This window comes from Empidonax traillii, unplaced genomic scaffold (assembly GCF_003031625.1).
Source record: "Empidonax traillii isolate 1590-97213 ecotype Southwest subspecies unplaced genomic scaffold, ASM303162v1 scaffold1247:size388203, whole genome shotgun sequence".
Lineage (NCBI taxonomy): Eukaryota > Metazoa > Chordata > Aves > Passeriformes > Tyrannidae > Empidonax > Empidonax traillii.
The window spans coordinates 241866-262640 of NW_020956440.1; the positions used below are offsets into that span (position 1 = coordinate 241866).

General features: G+C 44.5%; 1 protein-coding gene across 1 annotated transcript in view; it reads right to left on the reverse strand.

Moving 5' to 3' along the window:
* CNTN4 (contactin 4) overlaps positions 1 to 20775 on the reverse strand; it is a 235360-nt gene that overhangs the window by 98189 nt on the left and 116396 nt on the right. Inside the window, 2 exon segments of the mRNA XM_027906109.1 lie at positions 918 to 1093; positions 2260 to 2386. Coding sequence (XP_027761910.1) covers positions 918 to 1093; positions 2260 to 2386 — 303 coding nt within the window.

Consider the following 20775-nt stretch of genomic DNA (forward strand, 5'->3'; position numbering starts at 1 on the left):
TTTCTCATTACAAATCATCTCTCTATAGAGTGTGAACCTGGGGTTTATTGGCATTTTTATCTTCTCATTTTTGTAGCTGGAGCACATCAGCTTCTCTTAGCAGTCAGTCAAAAGCACCTTTCATTAAGCCCTGCTGAAAGCTCTCCATTACTGAGAGCTTTGTGTCTGGGAAGGGTCTGCCTTGAACTCCTGCACCCTCCTCCAAGGATATTCCAGAGCAGCTCCTGCTGTAATTACTGTTCTGCTGTGTACACCCCTCCCAGGACAACAGCCCAGAAAAATCACAGATGACAGATGAATGAGCCCCTGTATTTATTCTCTGCCTTCACCTTCACAACTACAGCAGAAAAAAAAAAGATGACTCGTGGTCCTGCGTCATCGTTTGCCCACTCTCCCAGACTTCATCCTCAAAATGGCTTTGCAGAAGTTCAGATAAAGCTCATTCACAGCAAGATCTGTGCCTTTTCAACAGGAAGCTGAAACTCTGATTTAACCCCAAATAAATACAAAGCCCATTTTCCCTTTTACACCCGGAGTCACAAAATATCCCCCCACATCTGAGAGCACCTGTACCCCACACACACAGGACTTGGGAAATCTGTCCCTGTGACTTCATTCCTCACAGAGAGCAGTGCTAATGGTTTGAAGCTTTAATTCTCACAGGAAAATAAAAGCCCTGGGGGAGATGCCGTTTACCAGATCCTTTCCCAGACGGCCCTTTCCCCTCAAAAATATTTTACTTTGCATACTCCATATAGTTTTAGCTCAACAATGATAAACCAAGATTCCTTATTCACATTTCCCCTCTTTCTCTGGCTCCATGAACACTCCATAACCAGTTAGGAAAGGCTGGAAAGGAGAAGCATATCCCAGTTTTTCCAGCACCCTGAGGGAAGAGAAGCTGCCCTCTTACTTACAGGCAAACTGAAGCTTTGCTTCTCTGCTGACAACGGTTCCGAACGGGTTTGTTGCTACACACTGGTATGTTCCAGTATCCTGGGTTTTATTGGGATTATTGATCAGCAGGTTGCCTTCCACCAGGCTGTAGCGGAAATCCATCCCCACGTCAATACCGGTCCCATTTAACTTCCACCTAGAGCACAAAAATGCCAAAGTTACATTCTGCTGATATTAATGGGGGCTCGTGGGTATTTCAAGCCACAGCACGAAGTAAATAAAGGGAGATTTAGGACGCCTTTGACTACTTATTAAAACAAAAAAAAAAAAAAAAAAACAGGGCACAAAAATGCAAATTTCCTGCACAGTACTGAAATATTCCAGTGTTTAACTGAAAGAGCAATATCCTTGACATATATTTCAGTCTCTGAAATGATTAATGCTTCTGTAGCTGCTCGTGCTGCTGCTCTTTGGAATTAATCACTTTGCAAGGGGAAGTCCCTGAAACAGGATCTCTAAACCACTCAAGTCCACCGAGGGTTTTTTCACCCCCCCCCTCCCCCTCCCGACTTGCTGGCTGTTTGTTTTTAAATTTCAATTTCAATTCACTCACAGCAGATGCTGTCACAAACTGGGGCACTGAGTAACTCCAGCACCGCTCTGCCCCAGTTAGAGCCGCCTCACCCCCACCAGCCCTCGATGGAGATGTGGCCCCTCCACCACCAGAATGAGCAGAGAAACTACTGGAATGTGCTTGCACCAGTGAACCAACAGAGTTTACTGCACTAAACAGCTGGCTGTGCCAGCAAACAGCCCCGTGGCTGAGCCCTGGTGGCTCTAATTGGTTTCAGGGTGGCATTTACTTTGGTGAGCAGAATGAGGGAGGCACTAAAGGAGAGAAAGCAGCAGCCTCAGTGACCTCCAGCAGCAGCAGCAGCACCAAAGCATCTTCCTGCAAGGATCCCAAAGCAGCTACTAAAGCTGAAAGGAACTGAGAGCTTTGCCCATGTTTAGGCAAAAGGATGGTTAATCCAAGACTATCTGTTATCCCTTCATAACTCCATTTTGCCATTGAGCTGCAATGTGTGGTGATTTCCTGACGTGCATTTTCCCTGTTTCTAATGCTCCTGAATCGGGGAATATCCTGAGTGGGAAGGGATCCACAAGGACCATCAGAACCTGGCCCAGCACAGGACACCCCAACAATGCCACCACATCCCTGAGAGTGTTTCCAGGCTCCAGGGGCATCACTGAGTGATACAGGCAGGAGGAAGGACCTTGGGTGGTGCTGCTGCATGGTGGATGGTGCTAAGGAACAGTTAAATTCAGTTAATGCTAAAAAAACAGTTAAATTCAACAAACCCAATGGTTGGTCTGGGATTTCCTTTCACTTCACAGTTCAGCTTCACTTTCTTTTCCTCTGAATCCAAAGGGAAGATCAGGCTGTTGGGTTCCTGAAGGAAAACTGGCCCGTGCAGTGTGTTGTCATCTGCATGAAACAAGGAAAATGTGACAGCTGATTGATGGAATCTCCATGTTCCCACTCTTAAAACATGAAACAGTGTCTTAGCAGCAAGAGGCCATGTATCATTCACCTTGGAAAAGAACTGATGACACTTTATTTTGTTTGTAACAGCAGATTTTTTTTTTTTCCAAAAGCCATTGAATCTCACACAGAGTCAACATTCACGAAAATGTCTGTGCATTAAAATAGAGGAGAGAATGAAACTTCACCCAAAGTTCAAATGAATGGGAAGAGGGACGATCCTGTTGTCATAGCAAAGCTCAATTCATATCAGAAGGCTTAATTCACCTTGAAAAATGGAAATCTTTTCCTTGCAAACTAAAAGCCCACATTATTAAATGCAGTTACCCAGTACTGTGAGCTGGAGGGTCCCCAGCAGGTCCAGCCCCCGTTGGTTCTGGGGGATTCCTCAGGAATTCCCTGGCTCCAGCCCAGCACCACCCTGGCAATGATGTCCTGCTGACAAGGACATCACACACCTGTGCACTTTGGAGTATTAAAAACTCACACTAAATATAGGTAGAAGAGTGAAAACATTTTGGCAGAACAACCTGACATGACCTTCAAAGAGTTCAGGAGTCATTTCACAGCAATGCCACAGCCTGAGGTTGGGGATTACTCACAGGAGCCTGCCTTGTGCTGACTTTACTTCTTTATTTTAAAAATGTATTTTGATCTTTTGAGCTCTTAACTCCTTCCTATCTCCTTTCCTCTCTCCTCAACCACTCTCCATTTTCCCCTTAACAATTTATCCTTTCTCAAACTTGGGAGTTAAGGGTGAGCGCTGCTCGTAGGACCGAATTCCACGAAATGCGTCAATAGCGCCCAAAATGCCCACAAAAAACTACAACATAAATTCACTGCTCTCCACCCTGTTTGTATTAGACAGTTTTATCTTCACAGTAGCTGTTCAGAACATAAAAGAAACCAGCTTTTCTTCCCTGAAAAAGATCACCCATCTTGATTTCCCCGGGACCTCTCTGCTCCTCGGTGGCGATGTCTGGCTGCCTCCTCTAAGTACAGTGCAAGTAAGGACACAGCAAAACTCCTCACAGCCAGAGAGCCTTTTGGTTGAGTGAAAGGAACCTCGACTTAACATTTTTTGAACGTTTTCCAATCTGTTTCTGCCCTACCTCTACAGCAGAGAAAGGGCAATTGTGTGGACCATTGGGTACCTGCAGGTCCCTCGCTGCCGAGGGCAGGGCTGGCAGGGATGTGAGCGCCGACCTCCCTTTAGTCAGGCAGCCAGGAGTCCATCTTGATGGACACACAGGAAACTTGGGGGGATAGGAGGTCAGAGGAAACCGAAAAAATAAAATAGAAAGATGATGGGCTGCACAAAAAAAATACAAAAGGAAAAAAGGGATGAACAGAAGGCAACGGATCTTCCCCACGGGAGGAGCGTGAGAATGACTGCGAGGAGCCCTCACATCCCCCGACACTGGGAAATCAGCTGGATTTACCAGGGACAGAACAATAGCTCTTTACTCCAGGGAGCAAATTCTGCCTCTCCACAGAAGCATTTCAGAGAGACTCTGCCAGGAAGATTAGAAAGGAGCAGCCTCTCCCCCATGTCTCCTCCCTCAGGCCCCACCACAAAAGGGAACACGGTCATATCACTTGTATTTATCTTTATTCTTAATTATATGTTAATGATATCTGACTGAAACTCATCTATTATTCAAAACACATTTCACATCCTCTCCAGCTTTAAATTATACCTGTGTGCCACTTGCTGTTGCTGGTGGAAAAAGATAATAATAACCATAAAGCAAACAGGGCTGGATTGTGGTATCTGGACTTGTTTCTGAGACCAAGGGCTGCTTCACTCCCTAAACAGTCTCATTTACCCTAACAAAAAAAAAATTACAATCTGCCTGTGCAATTAATTGGTAAGCAAAGCACACTTCTGAAAACACAGACTAAAGGCAGAGAACTATGAAGGTAGAAATAGTCACAAATAGGTGAAAACACTGAATAACTTAGTTTTTCTACTAAAACACTCAGCTTGCTAAAAACGAAACTCATGAAAAAAAACCCCAAATGAAACCACTTCAAAATCTTCCACCTGCTGCTGACACTGTTTAATATTCAGTTTTTATATGGCAAAAAAAAAAAAAAAAAAGCTTTTCCTTCCTTTTAGCCAGCAAGAAGCAAAGCCCTGGTGGGACTTTCAAGCAAACAGTGTTGGGTGAGGCAGGAGAACCTCTGAAAGCAGCTGCCAGCACACCAGGGGAACAGAAGAGGAGGAAAAAACCTTGCAACACTGGGTAGATAAAAATTATTTTTGAGAGCCTTTCTTCTTTCTCTTATTGCTGCCTGTGTATAACCAAGATAAGCAAGTCCAAACTATTTAATCTTCAGCCTGTCGAGTCCCTTGGCTACAGTTTAATGCGTGATTGAAATCACTGCAGCCCAGATCCCACCACTGTGTGATAAGAGCTGAGCCACAGAACCTTACAGGAGAGCAGGATTTGGTTCACAGGACACTAAAGAGCCACTAATAAATAAAACAAACTGCCATCTAGATTCTTCCAGATAGAAAACTACGAGTGCCTGTACCATAAATAGCCCATTTTGGAATAAGTTATGTTATTCAGATGCTCGGTGCCAGCAAAGGCAAAGGCATTTGCTCCACTGAAGCGTCTGATTTTGTGGGAGCGAAGTTTTGCAATTTGGATAACTCTGAAATGTGAATTTTACACTTTTTTTTTTTTTTCCCCCCCAAAGTTAAAATTGGTAACTTTATTTCTATGCAATAATGTCCAGGACTTGCAGTCAAAGAGCAACGATATCTCATTTTTTAACCTATCACTGAAGGACCCCACGAGCTGCTCAGTCTACAGAAGCCCAGCAATGCCAAGAGGAGGCTGTTTCCTGAGCTTAGAGGGCTTTTCCCTTTCCCTTCTCATCAGATTGTGTTTAATAAGCTCTCTTTTGGTCATTTCATCAAACAGAACAAGTTACCTCAGAATGAACATGAAACACCCTCAGCTTAAAGACAACCTACAGACCAGATTGGTTACCAAAAAGCATTTTATCCTCCACTCTGGATAAAAACAAATGTACTACTGCTCTGGGTGTGCCTCCTTTGAGAGAAGTGTATTTCTTTCAGTAAGATGCAGGATCTAAGAAGTTGCAGTTGACTTTATCATAAAAGAAACATTTTAACCACAGAAGGAGGTGTGTGCCCATATGGTGTCAGACAGAATGTGATACATCATTTAGAGGAACATCCTGCTACCCAAGCTTCTGCTAGGTATATGATTTTCCCCCCAAGTGAATCACAGAATCTATTCAAAAAAGCCAGGTTAATTTAAACACATTCCAAATGAAGAGTGTCCCTCCACTACCCCAAACCTGAGAGCCAGCACATGCAGTTGGACGCTAAATGCTTGTCATCTTCCCGTGCTTTTGAGGAATTGAAACGTGAAGAATGTCAGCTGAGGTTAATTCACAAGAAACAGGTGAAACCATTCCCATTCTCTCTGAACATTAAGCCTGGTGACAGATCCTGTTACCTAAATAGAACTGCTTTAATTTCCACTGAAAGTTATGGCCAATTTGAGAGGAAGTTTAATTGAATATTCCACACAGTAGGGAAAGATAATAACTAAACTGAAGAGAGAATTTTTGGAGTATATCCAGTGGAAATGAGAAAAAATCCTTTCCTTGTTTGCTGCCCAGGGAATTGCTCTCTGCTGTGTGTGCTGGTGTGTTTTCATCCAGTGCTACAAGTCAGTATTTCTTCAAGACAAAACTGCACCTTGGGAAGAGCAACTCTTCAGAAAAGAGGGAAGTGGGATGGAGAGGACAGCTCAAGGGCAGTGCTGATTAACACAACAGCCTGCTCTTCGAGGTTAGCAGCTGCATTACATCCTCCTGAGCAGGAAAAGACTCAATTGGATGCTCACTCCCTATTTTTTGCCTATCACTTCTGTAACATCACCTGCAAATAATTCCATAGACTTCTCGGCGAAGAAGTCCCTATAAAGGTGCTTCCCATACAAAGAAAAAAAAATTTATTAAAGATAAAAATAAAGGAGATTAAAAAAAATGTCCTGTCTGAAGTGTTGTTTTAAAGGGAAGGGTCTCAGAGCTCCTGTATCTTTGGGGAGCAGCCACCAGCCTTCCTCCCCAGTCACTCCTCCTCACCACTGCACCAGAGCTGACCCATGTGCTTAGAAAACCTCTCAAGATTAATAAAGAGAACTAAATAACAACAATGATCAGATATTTTCATCAGGAGCAAAACTGAAACGAACGGTGAGGCTCTTTTCCTCATCATCACCCCACCACTGCGTAAGATGCACTTTCTGCTACTCCACTGCAACAATCTGAACCCTGGCAGCAAAAACACTCTCCCAGAGCTCTTGTCTGAGACATTCCCTGAGCCTTGCTACTGGGTTGAGAAGCTGGATGGGGAGAAGAGCCACCACCTCTCTCCTGACCCCGTGATGCAAGACTGGGTTTCTTTAGCAGCACTTACAGGTCTCCAACATGGACCAGGAGCCAGACAGCTCCTGCTGCTATCACCACACTCCTCCTGCTAGAGATCACCTCACTCCTCCTGCTATCATCTCTCTTTTCTGACATCCTTTCACGTCCCAGCTCGCTGCTGTACCAAGTACAAGTGCAGGTGGAGTGGAAAGCCGGGCCTGGCAGGTGACAGCTGATAGGCAAGAGTCTGATCCCCGAGTTCAAAAGCAGTGTCAGATATTCCTCAGAGACCCTAAGGCAGCCACAAAAATCCAGGAGACAGGAAGAAATAAATCTTCCCTCTCGTAAATGCGTGGAAGGGCTCCAGCATTTGCAGAGGAGACAGCAGTGGTCTGACAACTCTATTTACGAGTGACCCGAGGATCTGGCGCAGTCGGAATTAAAGGCAGGGTTAAGCACATCCACCCCACCACAGCGTGCTCTGACCTCTGAGGGGAGCCCAGGGTTCACTGGTGAGCCCTGCAGCTGCCTCTGCCCGTGTCCTGCCGCACCAGAGTGAACATCCAAGTGCCAAGGGCAGGTCAGGCTCCAGCTCAGGGAACTCAGCTGTGAAGCCTCTCACTCACCCTCCCCGTCTGTCCCGCAGCCACATCGCAATTTCCCCTATTCAAATGCCACCTGATTAATTACAGCAAATGTCATCAAGTTTTGCAGACCTCAAAGAAAATGCTGCTACCTGATCTGTACATGGCAAAGTGAACTTTCCCCGTGCCTCGTCTGCTGGGCCCAGACAGCCGGGGGGAGGCAATTCCCAGCGCAGCGGAACGAGGGACTTGTCCTGCGACAAAAACCTGATTTAACAGACTGTAATTTGTGTTCCCTTGGTAAGCCAACAGCGTGATTATCATCACAGATGTTCCCTTCAGTACACAGCAAAACCACATTTCTCTATTACTGCAGAAAATCACAAGTCTCTTCACCGAGCAGCCTTTTCCCTGAGTCATCACAGCCGCCAGCAGGAAAACAAACAGGGAAACTCACACTGCTCCACTGAGGACGAAATCAGCCCACAGCAGAGCCATCACCAGACAACAGTAATAGTAACAGTTATACAATGCTAATGGTACTACTACTCCTACTACTAACAAAAAGCATGGGAGCATCTGCAGACCTGCTGAAACACCAGTTAGAAAGGATCACACAGAACTAGCCACGAGTTCATTAATGCCCAGGTTATTTGTTCATCTCCTGTGCTGGAACACTAGAAATAAAGCATCTTTTTGAAAGATACTTTAAATACATAAAGAATAACCAGGCTGGTTCTCATGTCCTGTAAGTTAAGCTTTAGCCTCGAGAAAAATAATTCAGCAGTTATATATCCAACCCTGGAAACACAGGATGATGAGAGGAAATTAAAACACTGTCCTTACCCAGCACCACGCAACTACTGGTACCATTTTTCCTCTTGAAGTACAAAGACACACATCCTGGTTTTGGGGTGAATAATATTGCTTCACCAGGGTTCTGAAAACCACATTCTGTGCCAAGGAATAAGAACACTAGGCCTGCATGACCTGGAAACCTACCATGAACTGTTCCTGCAGACTGATCTGTGGGGTGTAGAAAGCTTCCATGATCTTTGCTGTTGCTGTGCACGTGCAGCTCTCGTGGACTGGAGCTTGAGCAGAAATCCAGGATGCCACCAGCTGAGTCGAGGCCAGACCCAAATCCATGACTTGGCTCTTTAACTCCTGGATACATTTTCCTCAGTTATTTTCTTCCCCCCAGTGGGACCATCTCTGTAACAGCTCCTGGTGTTGCATCATCACCTAACCGGTCAGATGTGCTGGCTGCAAGAGAGGAATTGTCCCTCTCTCACATCAGCTCATGTTTCTTTTGTTTCACCAGTGTAGGTGGAAAGAACCAGCCCTGAACTCCAGGGCTGTTCCAGCTCCTCTGTGCTGGGAAGGGAAGTGACAGGTACATGGGACATCACCAGCAAAGGCTGAGCTCATTCACATGCAACACCCTGTGATGCACTTCAGCTGCAGGTGAACATCCTGACAATGACATTTGCCAAGGCAAACGTTGTTCTGCCACTCTGCTTGTCAGTACTGAATATTTAAGGATGGAATTCACATCATCTCCGGTGACTGGAGCATGTGGAGCCTTAGATGAAATCCTGGTGTTTAATGTGCTCCATGATTTATGTATTTTCTAATTCTTTCAACTCAGGACATGACATTCCCTCAAACAAGGAGGTCAGTGAACGACAGAAACTGGTCCTTCAGGGAGTGCAGCTCATGGTGTGCCCCATCCCCAGCACTCATCTTAACCACTGAGCAGCAGCTCTGAGGCATCTTGCCTGGATCTGCTATCCACATCCCTCACCAGGAATGCAGGTGGCCTGTCCCAGTCAAATCCCACTCCTGGTGAACTGGGGCCTCAGGTTCTCACAGTCAGCTGCTGTTGGCAGCGGTGCCTTCCAGAGCAGTTTGTAACCTGCCAGGAAAGCACAGGCCAAGTCCACCCATGAGGGGCTGCAAATCCTGACTGGACCTTTATCCCAGTGCTGTAAATTGATTTGTTTCCATCCTGTTGAAAACAAGTCCTGGATTCAACAGGCAAAGATTGTGGTTCAGGCTGAAAATGGCTTTTACTTCATAAGAGACTTGAATCCATGAAATTCCTTCAGAAAGCTGTTGCCAGCACCCTAGACTGTAAAAACCTTTATATTAACCTACTTGGCTTGACATTCCCTTCATTTCTGTCATCCCTTCACCTGTTCTTCATCCTCCCCTGAGGTCTCACAGTCCCTCCAGCTCTGGGTGTTCTCCCACAGAGCTCCTTGTGAATGAGGTATTATAAATGTTTCAAAGGCCTGTACTAATTACCTATTGATTTATTAGTAAAATAGAAGGTGCTGATATAACTGCTGTCTTTCAAGAACACATATCATTACTGTAAAACTTTCAGCTGTCTGGAGTATGACAGGAACTATAAAGTGGATATATAAAAAGGCAGGAGTAGTAGGTCCACGTGCATATTTTAAAGCCACACATTTCCACAATACCTCCCTGAATTTCAATTGATTTTAATCCTCAATACAATAAGGAAGGTGGGTAAAAGCCAGGCTAACAAATGCCATCCTCCCCACCCCACCAGCAGAGAGGAAAAAGTTATAAAACACTCTTATTGAAAAAGCCTCTTTCCTTTAAAATCCTGAAGCCTCAGAAAAGACAAGTCCCCAGGGCAATAACCTATAATCTCTGTCTCATCTATTGCTGGAAAAACAAAGACAACTCTGGCAATGTGTCCAGGCTCTCAATTGATTGAGGAGCCAAACTCTGCAGAGAGCTTCAAGGTGAAAGGAACTCTCTGGCACGTCTCTTCAAGGTGAAGCCTCTTTTCTCTTTTCAGGTTTAAGTACATTAGCCACTGTCAGAAGTAAAGCTGATTCCTGCCAACTTTTTTTTTTATCCAGCTATTTACAGAGAGGTTTAGGCAACGGATTCCCTTCTCAAATATTTGTGAATAAGCAGATTGAATTACCAGCACCTCTTGAGCGATGCAGAGCTGCTCCCAGGAAGCAGCAAGCAAGGGATTATGAGTCTGGCACACTTGGAGCCAAAGAGCTGTAACTTAATTTGCACCGTGTCACCGGCCAGCAAACGCACGTCGGGCGGTTCAGTTTGTCAACAGGGCACTGCAAATCTGCTCCTTCTGGGTCAGGAGCACACAATCTGCAATTACAGCAAGAAAACACGAGGCTGTGCAGCAGGGAATACACCAGGGAATGACTTTGACATTTCCAGGAGCGCTGCTGAGAGCTGATGCAACCAGCCCTCGCTCGTGCCCCGAGTAGGCAGCGCTGATGAGCAGCAGTGGGAATATCAGGAATGCTTCCCTAGGAGACCATGCCTGACTTTCTGCCAACCCACAGGCACTAAACTCCTAAAACAAACAGAGCAGAGAGCAAAACACCTATTTGTCAACTCAGCACACAATGGGCTCAGCTCTCCTGGGCTGTTTGGGTTTGGCAGGACTGGAACGTTTCCACGTCCCTGAGACAACATTGCAGTGGGACACGAGTGATGAAGCTTTATCATCTCCACCTGATGGATCCTTTGGGATCTGAAAGCACCAGTCAGATGCAGCCAAGGTGTGCAGCTTTTATTACAACTTCCACTAGCCCAGGTTGCTCCAAGCCCTGTCCAACCTGGCCTTGAACACTTCCAGGGATGGGGAAACCACAACCACCTTGCTTGACTTCAAAACTCCCTGCCACGGTGTGCTCTGCCACTGGTTCCTCTATATTTGTGACCCTACAGAAGAGTTACTGTATTTCCATCAAATATTTTCAACTGCATTAGAAACAATCAATTTAAATCCCCACAAAAAAAAAAAACAAGTCTGCCCCAGCAAGTCTATTTTAAACAAACTCTGAAGAATAAAGGCAGTGTACACCTAAATCAAGGCAGCAAGTTGTTTACTCAGTTCCTTTCCATCTTTTAAAAGCACACAAGCAGGTGCTTGCCAGAAAGATTTTTTTTTTTTAAATATATGAAGGCTATTTTGGAAAACAACAAAAAAAAGTGGAATTTAACTGTAAACACATTCCTTTCTATCACTGACCACTGGCAAGCTTTGTCTGCCTCATTACACATATTACACCTTGCACTTTTGTGACTATTTCTAACAAGTTCAACCCATGCCTTAAGAAAAACAGACAGTATTTCAATGCAATAAATTAAAATACAATTGAATGAATAGTCAGAGAGGGAAACCTCACGCTTATAATGCCATATATTTATATTTTTTGCACAAAATTGTCAGCATCATCGTTGTCTGAACGCAAGCCTGACGGCACCCTGGGTACCTGGGGTTTAAACAGCACCAACTTATTTAGGAGGAGAGAATGATCTCTCCTTTGAAGTGACACAAAGAGGCACATCAAAGCCCTTGCTGTACCATGTGCCCTCTGGAGACGTGCCAGGCATCCCTAACATCAGGATGCTGGGCAGGCTCCTGGCCCTGGACAGCAAAACCTGACTCTTGCTGCTACAGCAAGAAAGTGTTTAATCCTGCAAACAGGATCCAGTGCTGTAATCTCCAGGTGGTTCTGTCACATAAAGGGATTTAAGGCACTTGCAGTCTGCTGTGGAGACACCAGGCTGGCACTTCAGCTGGTGCAAATCTCCACAACTGCAGAGAAGTCGCTGCAATTGCACCAAGTCAGGGGAGACTGGAGGAGCTGCCTTCAATTTGATTATTATTATTATTATTATTATTTTTAAAAATGTTTCTGTAGCACTAAGCAGAGCGGGAACAAAAGGCAATCCCGCTCTCCAGTGGGTGATTCCCTGCCCGGGGAAGCCACTGAGCTCAGGGTACTCTGGTTCCTGGGGTCACTGCACCACCACCCCAGCACAGGGGCTCCTCATCTCTAAAAGTCACCATTTATTCTGCTGGGTCATCCCTGTAGAGGGACCAGACCCTCCACACACACACAGACACCAGATCCTGCACAAACCCAGTGATAAAATTAACACCACTGAATGCCAAATTGAGGGCAGCTTAAATCAAGTTCTCGGAGTTCAATCAGTAAAACATCAAAGGAGCAGCCAGGAGTACAATTTGTCCAATCTGCCCACGGATAACATGTATTCCTTTAATTTTATTTTTTTTTAAATGTTATGAACTTTCAAGGAACACAGCAGGGAAAAGATATCAGTAATAGCTGTCAAAAACCTGACTTATGACTTCTTACACTGCAATTTAGCACTCTCAAAAACCTGCTCAGATTGATGGCATTTGAGAGTAGAGCCTTTCTTCCCTCTGGTGTAACACCACCAGGTTAAGCCTTCAAACACTCCTTACTCATGTCTAAAGAGCAGCATGATGGGGATGCCCCAGAGACAGAGTTCATCTCCAAAGGTCGATTTAAACCTCCACTGCCCAGCACAGCTTCGGGAAGAGAAGCTCCTTTTAAAGGTGTTTCTTGTAACAGCAGATAACTGCTCCTGGAAACACAGCCCTTCATCAATGTAAGGACATGGAAATGGCTTTAAATTGTGGCATTAAATTAGAGTGGATATTAGAAGTTTATTCACTGGAAGGGGACACAGGCTGCCCAGGGCAGTGGTGGAGTCACATCCCTTTGTGGATGGGGCACTTGGGGACAGGACTTAGTGGCAGGTTCAGGGATGGCTGAACTCAATCCTAGGGGTCTTTTCCAACCTCAGCAATTCCATGATTCTATGACATCAAAGAGCCTCAATCACCAAACAGCACAGAGGGTAAACCTTCCCTTTTCTTTGCCTGTGGACACCTCTGGCCTGACCTGGAGGACGCTGATACTCCAAACACAAACTTCACGCAAAATGGGATGACTTGTGATGCCAACAGCATTTTCCACCAGCAATATGCAAACCAGCCCCTGTGACAGACAGCACTGTGGTCTACACACCTTCCAAGGCCTTCCCACCCCCGTGGTGACCACGGAGAAGTCGTGTGAGCAGCCAAAAGTGCTGCTGCTGAGCAGAACTTCCCAGGAGTTTGTTCTCCCCACGTGCCTGCATCCTGTCACCCACAGGCACCGAGGATAAACACACAGCAATTGCATCTCCAGAGACGACACAGAGCTCAGCTGCCCCCCACGAGGAAGGCTCTTGTTTTGCTGTTGACAAAAGGCACTAGGAAAAGCTCTGAGGAAGTGCTGCAGTAAAATGACTACAGGGATAAAAAGCAAATTCAATATCAATGAGGAGAACAAGTCAGCAATTAAATGAAGGGACACCACGTGTATTTTCTTAAGAGAAATTTATCTGAGTCCTGATACTTTATAATTAAAACCCCAATTTATTTTATTGTTCAGCACAAAATGAAATGAAATTAATCAGTCACTACCTAACATCCACTTATGCCAAAGAAGTAGAAGCCTTACAGAGGTCATAGATTAGAACTGTGGTGCAAACTAATAAATGTTATTCTTTGCTCTGTTTTAGGGTAAATAGCCCAAACTAACAGGGACATGGCAAAATAGAGTGGACTTGCATTACTCATCTGAACACTGTGACCACCTGACTTTGTCAGTGGGGAGACAACCAGAGTTGTAGTGGTTTGGTTCTTTCTTTTGGTAAATTACAAGTCAGGAGTTTAAAGCAAGAAAATTAACAAAAATCATGTCATTTCATTCCAGAGCAGAGAAGGCTTAATGAGTAATGGAAATAATGTGCACTGCTTCAGCAAGTTTTTCATTACAATGGCAAAAAATAATGGCTTTCTCTGTTTGGAAAATTAAGGCTTAGACTGGATTGAGAACACGCCATGAAGAACCTCCTGATTTTTTTTTTTTTTAAAGCCTCAATGATAAATAAGAATTTCTCTAAGTAGCTTTTTATCTGGAGCAGAGAGCTTAGGTTTTAACTTCTTCAATAAGAGCACCACCACAATGCAGAGAAAGTCATTAAACAGAGAGTCTTTCTGGATCACTCTGCTGTCTGGGCAGAGGGTTGTTCTGTGAGCAGCAAGAAATCAAAGCCATGGAGGATGTTCCTCTTGGCCCATTTGCTGCCCAACCCATTGCACTTCGACCAAGAAGTTTGGGGGCAAGTTGGTAAAAAGCACTGAGGAAGTGGCCAAAACCAGTTCAACAACAGGGAAATAAAGAATTTTCTTAAAACTGCCGCCTTTTTAAATATGCAAGAGATGGAAACGATAATGCATAATTAATATCTGTGAGGATATCCATCAAAAACAGTGCTGGGCTTTCTGCTGATGCACATTAGTGGCAGCATTGCTGTGCAACAGCTCAGGAGGAAGAGCCCAGTCAGGTGGATAAAGGATGGTTTCTCTCAGGTGGGTTTGACACAGTCGTGGTTTCACATTTGTTACCCTCAGACCTTAAACAGACACATCCTTCATTCCTCAGTCATCATCTGTCTCATGCAGTAAAAAGGTCTTTGTCAATGCTGGAAATGCAAAACATCACTCAAAGCTGGCGGTGTTTGTTCTGCACCAACACAAAGTGCATCCCTTTGGAGGGTGTTGTGGAATTACAGGAGGGTTTGGATTGGAAGGGACCTTCAGGATCATCTTGTTCCACTGCCATGGGCAGGGACACCTTCCACCAGCCCAGGTTGCTCCAAGCCCTGTCCAACCTGGCCTTGGACATTTCCAGGGTTCCAGGGGCAGCCACAGCTTCTCTGGGCAACCTAAAAAACCTGTTAAAGTCATGTGTCAATGCTGACTTCACTGACACCTCAGCAGGTTTCTAGTCCTTCCAATTAACAACCTCTAATTAAGGATTATTTTCCCTATATTAAGTCAACCACCAATTAATTAGTATATCCTCCAGCAAATACACTTAGAAGCTCGTAAGCTGTTGTTTGGGGGGTTATTTTTGTTAGCATTGCTACGGTTTTGACTTTTTTGTCCTTTGAACTTCTGTGCAGGCTTCTCCTTAACTCTTTATTCCATCCAAACCTGCCCTTGGCTTCTCCCAAGCAAGCAGAAGCAAACTGGGTTACTGCTGAGCAGCACTGCTTTGTTTACCTCTGGAAAAGCATTAAGAGCATTTTAACACTCAAGAACAAATGTTTACAGTACGATGTACGCTGTGACCGTGCTTGTCCTGCCCCGGTAATGCAGCAAATATATCCCTTAAATATTGCTCTAATCCCACGGCCGGTTTTTCATCCTGCTGGGTTTATTCAGCGAGAAAGCAGCGAGCTCCTTCTTAAACAAAGCAACTTTTCACCTCCCAGAGGGAGCAGTGACCAGTGAGGCGAGCAGTGGAGGACACAACCCGCATCCCACCCCGGGTCCCCATCCCGGGACCAGCGGTTTGCCTGGAAAACTCATTTACCCCCCACACCCCCTCCCTGCAGCTCCCACCCCTCCCACAGCCGGTCTGCCAACTTCCAATTCACAAAAGCAAAACCTCTTTAGAACCAAAATAAATACTAATCTTAAATTCAATGTACCCTGACAGCAAATAAGTTTGCTGTGCTTACTTCAGCATGAATAAAAAGCCCGCAAGGAGACTCCTACATAAGAGTATATTTACAAGTTCCATTACCCACTGGAGAGATTGATGTAATAAACCTATAATAAAAAGCCTCGTGTTATGGATTTCTCTAATGTTTCTTATCAAACAGCCTGTATTATCTTGGCTTGTGTATTCAATTTAAAATAGGTTTTCAATAAGTGCCTCAGAGCTGGAGGTCATTTTCACTGAGTTTTCCAGGGCTGTGGAGTGTCTTTTCCTGCCCTGAGAAGCTACAAGCTGTCTGTAGCTGGGTTGAGTGCAGTTTATAAAGGGATGGATCAGAAGGAACAAGAGTGGGAATATATTATCTGTGCATCTCTTCACAGCTTACAGCTCCAGCCAAAGCCACTCGGGGCTCACACCCCGTTACAGCTTATTTTTATGAGGCAGGAGAAGGATGTAGTTGAGATAAAACCAGTAGTTACTTCACCTTGCAGGTAAAAACAGCCCTAAACTGGGACAAGAGATGAGGTGTTTGGAGACACAAGCAATAGCCAAGTGCTTGTACCTGTTTATTATTTCCCTGGCACTGGATTTAGCTAATAACCAATAGTTGCTAATTAGGACTCAAAGCAATTTTCCCTGGGACATATTTCAAATCATTGCAACACAATTATGGAATTATTTCCCTCATTTATAAAATCGTTTAAATACACTGTTGGTTTTCTTTTCAATTCTTAACCCTGTACTCCACACCCCCTCCCCTGCTCACTTTGGCCTAAGTACACCAATTTTCAGTCCATCTCCCATCCACTGACACAATTTCTGCTAAAGCCTCTTGAATTAACCATTCAGTCCCAGTACAATCCATCCACTTGAATCACAGGGTGGGTTTTCTGATTCCAATGGAGGTGGGACATGAAGCCCATTTATCTGCTGATGTCAAACAGAGCAAAGAAAACCACCAGGATTTTTAGGATTTGTGTGTCAACCTTCCTAATCCCTTCCCCTCCCCCCCCCATTCAAATTTTCCTTCCATTAACCATCCAATAGCAGCAATAAAAATCCACAATCCCAAGGCCTGCAAAGAGAGAACAAACCAGTGTGTTTTTTGGAAACAATTAACATTTTGCAGAACAAGTTGCTCAAAATATTGCTCTCAAATAAAAGCAGGGATACATTGTTGGCAAGCACGTGCTGAAGCAGTTGGGAATTAAACTGGAATCAAATCCCTTCAGTTTTAGGAGATCAGCAGATCCTACAACTTCACTGCAACGAGGGTGGAGGGCACTCTGAGGTGAGCAGTGAGCTTGGCATCAAAGAAGGTTAAAAACAGGGAGTTGATTGTACATCTGTTGATGCATTAGACAGATGGACAACATCCTCCTGCAGCTACCAGAAAGAATCTTCTATCCCCTGGGAACACGTCAAAAATAGCTTAAAAACAAAAACACATGCTTGCACTTCCACTATACTGAGGTATCTTCAATTTTCAGGTTACAATGGGCATGTTCTATCCTTTTCTAATGACTCATCAATCCCTTTGGTTTTTCCTCCATGGTTAACAGATCTGTGCTCCCAAACCCCAAGCAGGCTGTGGAGGGGGAACTGGGAAGCAGGACTAGGACCTGGATGTCTCCCACATTCTGGGAACAAACTGCCTTCAGCACATTTAAATAAATATTTATTTACCTTGCTGACTTTTCAGCCCTGGAGATGTCTCCTGAGTACTATCAGATTTCAAGAGCTCTCCAGGCAGCTCCAGCAGCTCTGGAAGTGGAACCTCAGGTCTGGGAACGTGTAGGAGTAGATGGAAAGTCCTTCAGCCTGGCAGGGATGACGAGGCTTTTCGTGGAGATTTTAGAAACACAGACTGTGCCAAGCTATTCCCTGAGTCAGGGCAAAACTGAAACTTTTCTAGGACTGTGTCTGCAAAAGCAACCCTCTGTCTGGCTAATAAAGCTGTAGATGTCACCAGGAACTGCAAAAATTACACACCTCAGTACCCAGCAAAGTGGAGTTGTTTTCACCAGTGCTAAACACCTCCCTGTTGTGTTGAAATGTGTGGAATTTAGAGCACGTTAACACTTCTGAAATCAGGTCCCTTTTCTACTTTTTGGCTTGTATTCAGCATTTCTGAATACAGATGTGAGAACTCCAGACAGTCAGAATGACAAAGTGATGAGAAGATGAAGAGAAGTAGAAAAAGTGCTCCTACTTCACATGAAGGCTCCATGGGAGAGCTGGGAATGTTCACCTGGAGAAGAGAAGGATCCAGGGAGACCTGAGAGCCCCTTCCAGGGCCTAAAGGGGCTCCAGGAGAGCTGGAGAGGGACTGGGGACAAGGGATGGAGGGACAGGACACAGGGAATGGCTTCCCACTGCCAGAGGGCAGGGTTAGATGGGATATTGGGAAGGAATTAATTACTGTGAAGGTGGGGAGGCCCTGGCACAGGGTGCCCAGAGAAGCTGTGGCTGCCCCTGGATCCCTGGAAGTGTCCAAGGCCAGGTTGGACGGGGGTTGGAGCAACCTGGGCTGGTGGAAGGTGTCCCTGCCATGTTTTTTAGGTCCCTTCCAACCCAATCCAGTCTGTAATTCTACGATAATAAGATGCTTGAAAGGTCTAAATTCACACAGCATTTGCTTTGATCAGCTTAAATATACTCTTATTGTTTTAATAACACAAGTCAGGTTGTTTTTGGTTTCGTTTTGATTGCCTTTTCCCATGTTATTTAACAGCCTTTAAAAGGAAGAGGATGCCCAGGACCGAACTTTAATGGAAGACCTTGAACAAATTATTGTAAAAGAAAATTTGAATGCTTGATAATTTAAGTGTTATTTTTTTACTACCAATGTGAATCCAACCCTAGCAAATTAAAACAGGAAGAATTAATTGGATATGCAAATAAGATTATTCACTATATAAATCTAATTACATACCAATTTGCTTTAACAGCATGAAAAAGGAAAAAAAAAACACCACTCTTTGTAAATTGTTTTAAAAACCACCTGTAGCACAACAAAGGGGAAAAGTTGGATCTTAAAGGTGTTCATTGTCAGCACTAATAAAACAAGGTATTTTGAAGATCTCATCAAGAATCCCTTTGTAATGGGCCCCCTGCTCAGTCCCCTGATTTACGATATTCCATCATTAGTTTTCAAGTTCTTCCCCTCCCCCAGGAAAAATGGGAAATAATGGATGATTTTGGTCTCAAAATTAACTTTTTTGAGCTGGTCCAGACTTGTGTTCATGCCTGGCCACAGAAAAGCAGGAGCAGTGGCTCTGCCAGGCAGTGGTCACTGGGCACCTGCTGCTGCTCACAGTGAGCCCCTTCAGCTTTCTCTGCCACCTTCAGAAAACAAAAAGGGACAAAGGGATAATTAGCAGAGCCCCACACTGCAGTGAGGAAGATTTCTCCAGGGGGAAAAAAAGCCTGTTAATTTGGGAGCCTTTTGTGTCCAAGAAGCAAATTACATGGATAGCCAATTTATTTCTTTCAATAGCTACTTGTCAGGAAGAGGAAAAATTATAAATGAGATCACTGGAATTGATTAAGATACAGAATAGCTGAGACCATAATTTGTGTCCATGTGCCATCCCTGATAAAGGATGAAATTACCCTTTTTGCCTGACTGTACATTGAATTTTCTCACATAACTCTGGTTCCTTGATTCACAATTGGGTATCTTAAACAATCTGGAGTAAACAGCACTAAAAAATGAGATCCAGAGAATAAGAAACACAGAGCTGCCCCAGATCCACTCCAACCTTGGCATCCAGAGCCCCTCTGCTCACTGCACCACTTCCAGGTGCCATAATGCAATTTCCTTCCCAAAAAAACCAAAGAGAGTTAAACCAGACAAATAAAACCTCAATGCAAAACTTCAGCCTTTTTGACTCAGCGTTCCTTCAGGATACTGTTTTTCCCAGAATCTCTTAATTATTAAGCACATGAATATCTTTGCTCTTGTCATCTCACTGATTTGGACTGACACATTTTATCGGCTGACACGCATTAAAAATGTGTGTGTGTGTTTTTTTTTTTTTCCAAAGCTATGTTATGACATCTCTTAAATGCCAAAATCCTTGCTTAACTGCTGTATTTTCATTCATCTCCTAAAGACTTCCAGAAGAAAGCAGTAGAACGCCAGGGAACGTTTACATCGAAAAACAAGAAGGGCTGGTTGAGTTTTACCACTAATTGGATGTCACATTAAAGAAAGTTACAATGAAGAAAGTGTTTTAAGCACAACACCTTGGAAAGAGCTGTGAAAGCCAGTGCTGACTCCAACGTGTAAGACCTAACAGGGTAACAACCTTTTCACAAATCAATCCTGCAAAACACTGACAGGCACATTCCGCCCCTACCACCCAGAGAAACCAACACCATAAGCACATTTTCTACCCAGCCAGCAGGTTTCAAAACCAGCACAGCCACACCTGAGTTTCTGTGCAGGGATGAACCGAAATCGTGACTTTACAGAGAATTTTCAAAGTTTGGTTCAACACCACTCAGAGAAATTAAGGAGAAACGGCAACCCCACCGTTAATGCCTGCAGTGACATCAGTAGAACATCCTTATTCCAGGAATAACTACCACTACTCAAGAGATCGATTTCTCTTCCCCAAATCCCGGGTCTCAGCTTGGTTAGGCAGTTTCTGACTTTTCCTGGCTGTCCAACCTCTGAGCAACCTGGTCTAGTGGAAGGTGTCGCTGCCATGGAGGGAGTTGGAACTGGAGGGTGAGAAGATCCAGCAATTCAGCTCCAAGATCACCCAACTCCCTGTGCCAACTCTTGCCAACAGAGCATTTTGATTTTACCAATGAACCCTAAATCCTTCATCAGTGTAACATCAGAGTTCCCCCTTTCCTGCACCCTGAAGTGTAATTTTAAATTTTAATTTGTAACTTTAGTGTT